The sequence below is a fragment of the Balaenoptera physalus genome (assembly GCF_965194825.1).
Source record: "Balaenoptera physalus genome assembly, chromosome: 17".
NCBI classification, from domain to species: domain Eukaryota; kingdom Metazoa; phylum Chordata; class Mammalia; order Artiodactyla; family Balaenopteridae; genus Balaenoptera; species Balaenoptera physalus.
The window spans coordinates 80,990,732-81,002,159 of record NC_138895.1 but is presented as its reverse complement, the minus strand read 5'-3'; the positions used below and the strand labels follow the sequence as shown (position 1 = coordinate 81,002,159).

Here is an 11,428-nt window from a genome sequence, read left to right as displayed (position 1 = left end):
CTTTACACGCAGTGGCTCATTTAATGTTCACACTAAGCCCCTGAGCAAGGAACTGTTATTATCCCCACTTTACAGAAGAAACTGGAGAAACCTGGGCTCAGAGAGGTTAAGTAACTTAGACCACACAGCAAGCAAGTGATGCAACCATGGATCTGTCAAAGTCCAGATCCCACACTCCTAGCCCCCCTGCTATGGCTGCTCTATATAGCATTGAACCATTATCCTAAAGAATACAGCAGAAAAATAGAATGTAGATTTTTTGACCTGTAAATAGAAGTATCTGTATGCTGTTGGGCTGTACTCCGGGAGTCAGGATAAACCTGACCTTGAAATAAAAATGAAATGAACAAGGCCCTATATGCTCTACACAGCAGATCTCTAGAACTTCTTCATCTTACTTCATTGAAACTTTATGCCCCGTGATGAGCAATTCTCCATTTTCCCCTCTCCCAACCCCTGGCAACCACCCCTCCCCTCTTTGATTCTATGACTCTGACTAGTTTAGATACCGCATGTATAGCGGAATCATGCAGCGTTTGTCCCTCTGTGACTGGCTTATTTCATTTAGCGTAATGTCCTCAAAGTCCATCCCTGTCGTCACGTATTGCAGAATCTCCTTTTTTAAGGCTGAATAATATTCCATTGTCCCACATTTTCTCTATCCATTCACCTGCCCATGGGCAGTGAGCTTGTTTTCATATCTTGGCTGTTACGAATAGTGCTATTACGTGCATAAGAGTGCTAATATCTCTTAAATATACTGATTTCAATTATTTGGGATAAATACTCAGAAGTGGCATTGCCAGCTCATATGGTATCTCTATTTTGAAGTTTTTGAGGAACTTCCGTACTGTTTTCTACAGCAGCTGCACCATTTTGCCTTCCCCTCAACAGGGTGCAAGGATTTCAACTTCTCCACATACTCACCAACACTTGTTTGTTCCAATAATAGCCATCCTAACAGGTGTGAGGTGGTAGCTCGTAGTGTACATGCCCTGGAATTTTTAGTTATTTGTTAACACGTGAGAAGCATTGTTTGAGGCATGTGGTCACATTCACAATGTCTGTATACTACATTCCAGCAGGAGAGAACTCCCTGCCTAAAATAACTTAGTTCTGACTCTCCAGCACCTATCCTGTTGTATTATAATTACCTGATTAACCACCTAATTTATTCATGACTCTATAAGTTCTTTAGGTCCAGAATCAAGTTTCAATCCTCTAGGTTTACTCCCTACCGTGTGCACACCATCCTATGCACGTTGGTGTTCAATCAGTATACTTTGTTAATAAGCTGAAAACTGGACCAAAAATTGATGATAGCTGAGAAGTGCAGAACTGATTGCAACAAAATTCCATTTAAATATTCAGGCAGAGGTCCAAAGAATGATGAATTTGCAACGGCCTTCATGGCTTTGAGGGAGAGAATAAATTGCTTCTCTTTTTCTTTCATAGGTTAAAATCCAATTGAGAAATAAGAGGCAAATGAAATATACACATTTAATATTTATGTTAAATATACATATATAAAATAGCATATATGTGCATATATGTCCATCTTCATCATATTTCTTACTGAGGATGCTGGATTACAGAAGTTGCCCTGGCCTGTGCAATGTTCCACAGCTACGGAACTCTTCTCTGCGGGCAGATAATCTAAAGGGCTGGAGAGTGAGCTGGGGACTTCCAGAGTCAGGCTTCTCTAAAAACATCTGCAGTTGGACAAAGAGACAGAAAGACAGACAGACAGAAAGTAGCTATGCGTGCTCAATTCTTCTCCCAAACTCACCAACCCGATAAGAGCATCGTCTTTGCTTGGGCAAGAGTGATTGAGCTGGCATGGAGAAAAATGATGGATTGTTAATAATTTTCCCTTCATGGGGGAAAAATAAACTCTTGCCATCTTGCAGGGACTTGAGGAGAAGGGAGTAAACGTTTTCCGCCAGCCCAGCCTTTGAATTAGGAATACTGTTTATTTCAAATTCTGGAATCACATCCCTACTCGTGGAGTGATATCTGGGTCATGGAGGAGGAATAAGGGGCATTTGAAAATCCTATATGCAGGAAACAAAAAATATGGCTCCTGAATTAGGGGAATTTATACCCTAATCAAGGATCCTGTTGTCCACACAGCAAGCAATAAAAAAGCAATTGTAGATGGTTCTGAATGCAAATGCCACAAAATATGATTCAGACCCTAAGTGCTATAGGTAGTTAGAGAAATAGGAGTAAAGTATATATATATTTAAGTGTTTCCTCCAAAACACTAATTTACGATTCCTAGCCATTTAGAAACTCAGCATACATTCCACTAGAATGGTATTTATTACATTCTACTAATTGGTATGTGATAAATGCCCTGGTGTTTTGCCTAATGACACAATCCATGTCCTGATCAGCACCCAGAACAGTTCTGATTCAAAGCAGACTAGGGCTTTGGGGGCTGGGTAGGTAGCCGGGAAGAAAAAGGGAGGGTAGACAGACCAATGGCAATTGTTAGAGTCTACTGAACATTTTCTGAATGCTGTCTTGGGATAAGAGGGATGGAGCAGTAAGTTTAACACCTTTAAATCTTCCTTGGATGCTCATCGGGTCCATGTTCCCCAGGATCCAGACCCACAGCCAGCTGTCTCTGGATGTCCGGAATTCAGAGTACCTCACCGCCATGCCCCCGCTGCCCGCAGAGTGTCTGGACATTGACGGTGACTGGAGCACTCTGCCCGTTATCTTCGAGGACAGATATGTGGACTGCCCGGCCACAGGTGTGTCTTCTCCTTTTTTGCTTTGGAAACCTCAAGAGTAGGGCTTACCACTGGGTTCCCATCAGTTGCTCTGTTTACATCCCAGCAGCCATGGGAACAAATCAATGAAGTATTTGTCAGTTCCTAGAGGAGAAGCAAGAACTAAGGTTAAGCTTGTGATTGGAAATGACTTTGTTGCCATGAATGGACAAAGCAATGGAAGCAAAGGACACTTATAGTAAAGACTCCCTTTGGGACTCCTGGGGCGGAATTGTATTTAGTGCTTCAATGTTTTCACCTGTAAAATGGGAGCCAAATTCTCCCCCTCACCAGAGTCCCCTGAGAGTCAGACGGAGATCTTTTCTTATCTCAAATGTACAATTCAAATATAAATTCATTTCTGGTTGAACCTAAATGGCATTCGGTTGACATTCCTATGCAGTGCTTGCTTTATGGAACGAGCCAGGTAAAGTATTTGAGAAAGTGGGCACGTAAATATATGGATTAATGGATGAACAGCTCCCTTCAGGGGGAAGATGTAACACGTTTGTGTGTGTGTGTGTGTGTGTGTGCGCGTGTGTGCAGATTGCAATCTGTTTTGCTGGGGCTGCACAGAGTTTGTTAATGAACTGATCCATCAACTGGAAAGAGCCTAGTGCAAACTGTAGAGCGAATGTCCGTTCCCTGTCCCCTGCACAGCCCTGCTCATGGAAACGCAACAAGCTCTTAAAAATGACAGAGCTGAAAGAGACCCATAATCCCTTAAAGGACCAAACTATGCCAGCCCCTATGCTGGAGGTTTTATGAGCTTTATCTCTTTAACCCTATAAACAACCTCAGAAGCCCTATTTAACAGAGAAAAACTGAGGCACAAAGAGGGTAAATATTAATCAAAGATGACACAGCTTGTAAAAGCCAGCATTCAAAGCCAGTTCACTGCAATGCCAAAGCCCGTGTCTGCTTGTCATCTCTTGGCAAAATATTTTTTAAACCATTCTACTGGGGTACCCATAATTAAAGGAGGGGCCACTTAAATTTCAGAGTTTCTGCAATCTGAGATTTGTAGGATGTTTTAAAAAGTCTAGGTGATTTCCAAGGACTGCAACGTTGCAAACAAAGGATGTTGTCCGGTTTTCTGTTGTACCCTGACATCTAGTGTCTACGCTGTGTATGACGGCTTGACTGCATGTGAGCTCCAGAGATGGCAGCCAACCAGCTGCGCAAAACAATCTCAATGCTCCCTAATGGCCTATATAGGAAAAGAATCTAAACAAAAAAATAAAACAGTGGATATATGTATATGTATAACTGAGTCACTTTGCTGTACACCTGAAACTAACACAATGTTGTAAATGAACTAGACTCCAATAAAAGTAAAAAATAAACAAATAAATAAATAAATAAGATTTGGCACCATCTCAAACAACAATACATACATATATTGAAAGAAAAAAAAAAGCTCAGAACATTGGATTGAGACTGTGTGTGTGTGTACATATGTACATATGTTGATCTTCATTGTAGTTATATGATTGAACCACAGAAAATTTGAACAGTTAGAGAAGATATTTAAAATAATCACCCACTATCAGACCCCCTAATACTATCATTATTAGACTTCAGATCAGCTTCCAGTCTCTCTTTTACATACATATTAATAGGTACTCTCATGGGTATAAATCTCAGTCCTCCAGCTCACATGTGCTATACTATCACATATCTTTATTTTTTATGAATCAACCTCATTTCAGCTGAGCCCCATCCCCCCTGCAGCTTTAGCTGGAAAGTCAATCTCAGCCTTTCTGGGGCTCCCTGACAATCCTCTTTACTGCCCATCACATCACTGCCCTAGAGTTTCAAAGCAGCAAGACGTTGTTAGGGGAGGTCTTTTCTAGGGCCATCTGCCCACGCAGGTCCCTGGAAGCCATGCATTGTCCACATCTACAGAGTATTTTAGGACCGGCATTGCTTTGCAACTTCTTCTTTTTTTTTTTTTAATGAATTTATTTTATTTATTTTTGGCTGTGTTGGGTCTTTGTTGCTGCACGCAGGCTTTGTCTAGTTGTGGCGAGCAGGGGCTACTCTTCGTTGCTGTGTGCGGGCTTCTCATTGCGGTGGCTTCTCTTGTAGAGCACGGGCTCTAGGCGTGCGGGCTTCAGTAGTTGTGGCTCACGGGCTCTAGAGCACAGGCTCAGTAGTTGTGGCGCACGGGCTTAGTTGCTCCGCGGCATGTGGGATCTTCCCAGACCAGGGCTCGAACCCGTGTCCCCTGCGTTGGCAGGCGGATTCTTAACCACTGCGCCACCAGAGAAGTCCGCTTTGCAACTTCTGTTATGTGCTTGGGACATGGGACTTGGCTGAGGCTAGGACCCCAGCATTTATGGTCACATCTCCCTGGAAGAACCCCAAGGCAGTTGCTCTCAGAGGCCTGGATACTTCCCCAAGGCTTCCCTCACACACCTCTCACCTGATCCATCCCCATCCCCAAAACTACTTTTACAGAGTCACCTATATCCATGCTCAAACCCCAAAGGTATTCTTTTTTTTTGAAAATTTTATTGAAATATAGTTGATTTACAATGTTGTGTTAGTTTCAGGTGTACAGCAAAGTGATTCAGTTATATATACACATATCTATGTAAATATATATAGTCTTTTTTTACATTTTCTTCCATTATAGGTTGTTACAAGATATTGAGTATAGTTCCCAGTGCTATACAGTAGGTCCTTGTTGATTATCTATTTTATATATAGTAGTGTGTATATTTTAATCCCAAACTCCTAATTTACCTCTCTCCTCCTCCCCTTTGGTAACCATAGGTTTGTTTTCTACGTCTGTGAGTCTATTTCCCAAAGCTATTTTTGAGTTCTTGCTCTTTTACACTTTACTTTAGTGATTCTTTAATCCTGGAGCAAAAGTATTAGCGAATAAATAACTATTTTCTTATTCCTCAAGGGCTTGGTGGCCTTAATTTTTATAATTTGCAATGAAGTTTTTGGGTTTGTATTCCATTCTTTTAGTGTAGTGGAAAAAGGGAAATAAAAGAATTTCGTTTTCATACTAAAACTGTAATGTTTGTTCATGGTCTACTGTAGTACTGTGGCTGGAATACTTAACCTGTACCAGGAACTTGCAAATTCTGTCTATATGATCTGTAATCCCTTCTCTCACCCACCCCCTCGCTCTCCTGTCCCAAGGCAATTTGGCTGTTTTCCTAAGGTCTTAACAGTTGGCCAGATTGCCTGGATTTGAATTTTTTTTTGCCAACATCTAGTAACTGTATGAAATTGGTCAACAGGGGTTGTGGTTTCTACTCCATAGGCTACTGGGAGCAATGGATAGTTTCGTCCACTGGCACAAAGGAAGTTATGAATGCATGTCAACTAATACTGTTAGTCTCTGAGTCTAAATCCATCCTCTGTGAATCAGATCCTTTGCTACTCTCATTTTTCCCGTAGTTGTAGTAGTGAAATTAAAATAGCTGTTTTGACAGTCTACTTCCTCACTGGGCTTCCTATGTCCTGTCTTAACTGTCTATGATAAATCTCTCCTTTTTGTTTCAAGAACCCACCAATCCACCTGTTACTTGTAATATAAGGACCAGATTCCTTACTCCTACGAGGCACTCAGGTTCATCCATATTGTGGGCTCTCTCTTCCTGTCTAATCTCATGCCCTTCCCCCACTTCCTCTGTTCACTCTTGCTGCATCCGCGTGGGATCCAACCAACACCTGACCAGACTATGCCGCCCAGACTCCTGGGGCTTTGCTCACACTATCCTCCCTACTTAGGTTGACCTACTGTCTCCTTTTATGAAGAAGCTCAATTCATATTTTCCAGCATACAACCCACATGTTTTGGTAGGAGAGCCAGCTGTCCTGTACCATGTTTGTTTCCCAATATTTTGAAAATGCCATAAAGACAAAGACTGGTTCACTATTATAACTGATCCCCACTTTCCCTCTCTCTAAACTTTGGCCCAGTATAGGGCTTTGCACATAGGATATGTCAATCTACCATTTGTAGGACTAAATAATATTGAAATTGTGTTTTTTCACACCAGTACAAACGGTCAATGAGAGTAATAGTCTTTGTTCTGCTGCATTTCTGATCTATTCTCAATTCATTTTATGAACACAATTCATTGGCTGCGAAGTAGCCAGGATGCTAGCCTTGGAGATATAGATACTTATAAAACACAAACTCTTCTCTCCAGTGGGAACAAGCCATGCCCACATGGATCATGGTATGGTGGTAGATGTGTTACACTACATGTGTGTAGAGGAGACACTAGGAATTTGCAACAGAGAATGTCTAACTTGCTGTAGGGTGTGAGACAGTTCCCCAGAGGAAGGGAAATTTGCTCAGTGTCTCAAGATGCAAAGAACATGTCCAGGTAAGGAAGAGATTCATTCTTCACAATCTTTGTTCTAATCCTTGACCCAATCATAAATTTCACTCAAAGGATGACATGGTGATGTCTAAAAGCTCCATGTAGTTTTTAAGTAAGTGTCTCAATGGTTTACTCCATGATAATGTTAATAATAATTATATTCATTTAACTTCATTAAAACTGCATGGAAGATTTAAACTGTTTAAAGAAAATAAAAGGCCAGTCCCCTTTTTTTTGTTTGGTGTATATGGAAATTGAATAATATATCATATAGCTTTCTCAAAAGAGCTGTGTTACAGGCACTTATCTTATCCCAATTATGCATATTGGGAGGGGGAGAGAGAGAGCGAGAAAGAAAATAAAGAAAAGAAGGAGGAGGAAGGGAGGAGGGGAATGAAATAGAAGAGAAAAGAGACTAGGGGAGAGAATGAGAGACATAATAGTTTACCCTCAAGAAAAGTAAGAAAAAGAAGGTCACACTTTGGCGCTCCTCCATCCTGCTATAAAGACCAAAGCGACCTGGGAGCCTCTTGTGGTCTGAGTGCCGTGTACGATAATTGCCCTGGTTATGGAGCTCAAGCTTGGCATTGTTTCCCATCAGAAAGCAGAAATCTGTCTTCCCCATGTGTCCATTTCATATCAGAAGTCTACTCTGAGTTATGGCTGTGAGGCCCACTGGTTACTATGAACCTGCCCACCTAAGAAGAAAATGTATTCAACTAGGAAAAAGGCTTATTTTTTTTTCTAACTGTCCGAGGTCTCACAGCTGGCAAGTGTCAGTGTCAGGATTGGAAACCAGGGGCTCCTGGCTCCAAAGCATTCTCTATACTCTGTAAATACTGTACACAAGGTGGGTAAATGTTTTAATATTTGTAAGTGGTAATTATTCAAAATGTTTTTTTACTAAGTAAAAGGTAAATCAAGAATTATAATCTTTGGCAGCTTTTGCATTAGTGTGATGCGTTTCTGACACTGATAATCCGGTATTAGGTCAAACCTCACAGGTTAAGGGCACAGTCTCTGATACGATTGTCCTTCCTTCACAACTCAGCCGCAAGCTCAGGGGTTCTCAGGCCTCCCAGACTTCTGACCAACTGGCTACCAATCCGGGGATTCCCATGACCCCCTCAGGTTTGATAATTTGCTGGAACAATTCAGAGAACTCAGGAAAGGGATATACTTATGATTTCAGTTTTATTAGAAAGGATACAAATAAAGCCCAGCCAAAAGAATAGACTCATAGGGCAAGGTCTGGAAGGGCCCCAAACATGCAACGTTTATGCCCCCAGGACTGGTATTCCTGGTATATAAATGTGCATTGCCCACCGGGGAAGCTTAGTCAATCCTCCATGTCTAGAGTTCATGCTGCGTTTCATAATGTAGGCATGATTGATTGAATCATGGGCCACATGATGGAACTCAATCCCCAGCCCATCTCTCCTCCCCAGAGGTTGTACCGATGTCACCTGGTTCAAATCCTCAGTCAACTTGTCACGTGGTTGGTCTTTCTGGCATGGCCAGCCCCCGTCCCGAGTCACCTTCTCAGCACAGACTATCAGAGGACTCACCATGAGTCACCTCGTTATCATTAGCTCAGGATCCGCCATGAATAACTGACATTCCTATCACTTGGGAAATTCCAAGAATTTAGAGGATATCTCCCAGGAAGCAGGAACAAAGTCCAGACAAACTCTTTATTATACAATCAGGCATTTGGGTAATTTGTGAATGTAGATTTTTTTTTTAATAACTTGATTTATTTTATTTATTTCTTTTTGGCTGCGTTGGGTCTTCATTGCTGCGTGCGGGCTTTCTCTAGTTGCGGTGAGCAGGGGCTACTCTTCATTGCGGTGTGCAGGATTCTCATTGCAGTGGCCTCTCTTGTTGCAGAGCAGGGGCTCTAGGTGTGCAGGCTTCAGTAGTTGCGGCATGCAGACTCAGAAGTTGTGGCACACGGGCTTAGTTGTTCCACGGCATGTGGGATCTTCCTGGACCGGGGATTGAACCTGTGTCCCCTGCATTGGCAGGCGGATTCTCAACCATTGCGCCACCAGGGAAGCCCCGTGAATGTAGATTCTTAAAGTATAACACATTTTTTTCTTTCTTTTTTTCTTTTTGTAGGGCATAATTTGAGTGTGTACCCTAGTTTTGATGTTCCAGCAACAAGTCCCGCAGTACTGAATCTAAACGACAGAGAGGAGAACCATATTGTAAATAGAAAATCATCTTTGAGGGAAGACCTTGTCTTGCCCACCATGAAACCACCCCAGATGGACTCGAATGAAGAGGTTATTAGGTGTCCAGGGCCAAATGAGAATGTCACCACACCGAGTCATACGGACGTGTGCTCGGAATCTCAGGTGTATCTGACAATTGGTGAATTCCAGAACAAAACAGGTTTGCCTGAAGATGAATGTCAGACTGACCAAAGGTCTGATGTTGGAACACACCCGCCGACAGATGAAGACCTGCCCAGGAGGAGTCCTGGTCCAGAGGATGGCCAGGCCCCAGCACTGACCTACATTGACGTGAATTCTAGCAATAAGAACGCCTGCAGAGCTGAACCCACGGCGGTCACCAGTACCCAGCACGAGAGTGCGTGCTCTCGAGATAACTATGAATTAGACAGAACTGAGCTAAGCGAAGGGGTAGCAGGCGGAAGTCATCGCAATGCCATCTCTTCAGAGGAAACCACACCCCATGAGTTAAGTACTCTCGGAAAGGGAGCAGACCAGGGGAGCAAGATGGTGCTGCTGAGTCAGAAGCTCGTCCCCTCGGAGCCCTGTGATCCACTAAACTCTTCTTCGAGGGACCCCTTGGATGTCAAGGCTTCCCCAAAGGACCCTCACACAGAGGAGCAGGAGGAAGTGTCCGTACTCTCTGGGGTCATCAAGAGATCCTCTTCCATCATCTCTGATTCGGGCATCGAGAGTGAGCCAAGCTCCGTCGCCTGGTCCGAGGCTCGAAGTAGAGCCCTGGAGTTGCCGAGTGACCGGGACGTCTTGCACCAGCTGGTTCGAAGACACGCCCTACACAGGAACTCCTTAGAGGGTGGACACACAGAGAGCAATACGAGTTTGCCAAGCGGGATCCAGGCCTCTCTCACCTCCATTAGCTCTTTGCCTTTTGAGGAGGAGGAGCGGGAACTGGCCCTGACCAAACTGACCAAGTCTGTCTCTGCGCCCCAGATCAGTAGCCCCGAGGAGTGTGCTGAAGATGCGGACTCCCTGCCGCAGGGCGGAGGTCTTTCTGAGACTTCAGCTGCGCCCATCAGGAGCACGGATCCCTCCGGACGCCGCCTTCACCTTAGCAATGCTGGGGTTCACCATTCCCTTGTGGAGGTAGTTGCAGATGCTGACAGCCAGCAGGGCCCTGGTTACATAGATATCCCCAAAGGTAAAGAGAATCAGCTTGATCCTCAAGGACCCTGTTGTCTTGATGGCAGGACCGATAACCCTCCAGGGGTTGAAACCAAAGGTCTGACTTTAAAAATACCACGCATCCCAGCCCTTGAAACCCCTAGGTACAGAGCTTTTCCTACAGAACTCATGGAGACCCCAGAGCGCATGCCTGAAGACTCTAATGCGGGGAAAAGAACTCTTTCTAACAGCAGCATCTTGGACGTTGAGCATTTCACCCACCATGAGGTGCCTGAAGTGAGTTGTACCTCAGCTGCCCAAACCATCAACCGGGATTCAACAGATGAGCGAAGCAGCTCACCTGGCATCATTGATGATACAGCGCTTAGTGGAGGACCTAACACCTTCCCAGAGGATGGACGTGAAGCAGGCACTGTGTGCTCCACTGTGACTCACGCCATTCAGTCCCAAGCTACAGAAAACCAAGAGCCAAGGGCAGGCCCCTCCATCATGCTGTCCCACGTGACCTCTGCAGAGACCTTCTCTCTGGACAGCCTGAAAGCTGTCGAGGTCGTCAACTTATCCGTGTCTTGCACTGCCACCTGTCTCCCTTTCTCGTCTGTGCCCAAGGAGACCCCTGCCAGGGCTGGATTCTCTTCCAAACAGACCCCATTTCCCATCACTCATCAACCTTTGGGTTCCTTTGGAGGTGTTCCGAACCATTCCAGCAAGTTGGAGGAGGAAGTCAGTGAAAGGATGTTCAGGTAGGTTTGCTGGTGGCTTACCTACACAAGCACCATCTTTTAGATTTTTCCACATATTTCTCAATTTCAGGCATACTATTTCAAAATTGTGAAATCAGTTATTTTCTGGTTTAAATAAAGTGTTATATTCTTATCATACAAGTCAGGAATGTAGAATAGTGTAAAGAAGT

At 43.8% G+C, this 11,428-nt stretch overlaps 1 protein-coding gene across 1 annotated transcript in view; it reads left to right on the top strand.

Annotated features, from left to right (window-relative positions):
• Window positions 1-14: 14 nt before the first annotated feature.
• FAM135B (family with sequence similarity 135 member B) overlaps window positions 15-11,428 on the top strand; it is a 29,725-nt gene continuing 18,311 nt past the window's right edge. Inside the window, exon 1 of the mRNA XM_082433828.1 lies at window positions 15-11,258. Within this exon, the coding sequence (XP_082289954.1) occupies window positions 9,391-11,258 (1,868 nt within the window). The 5' untranslated portion in view covers window positions 15-9,390. The remainder of the gene's footprint in view (window positions 11,259-11,428) is intronic.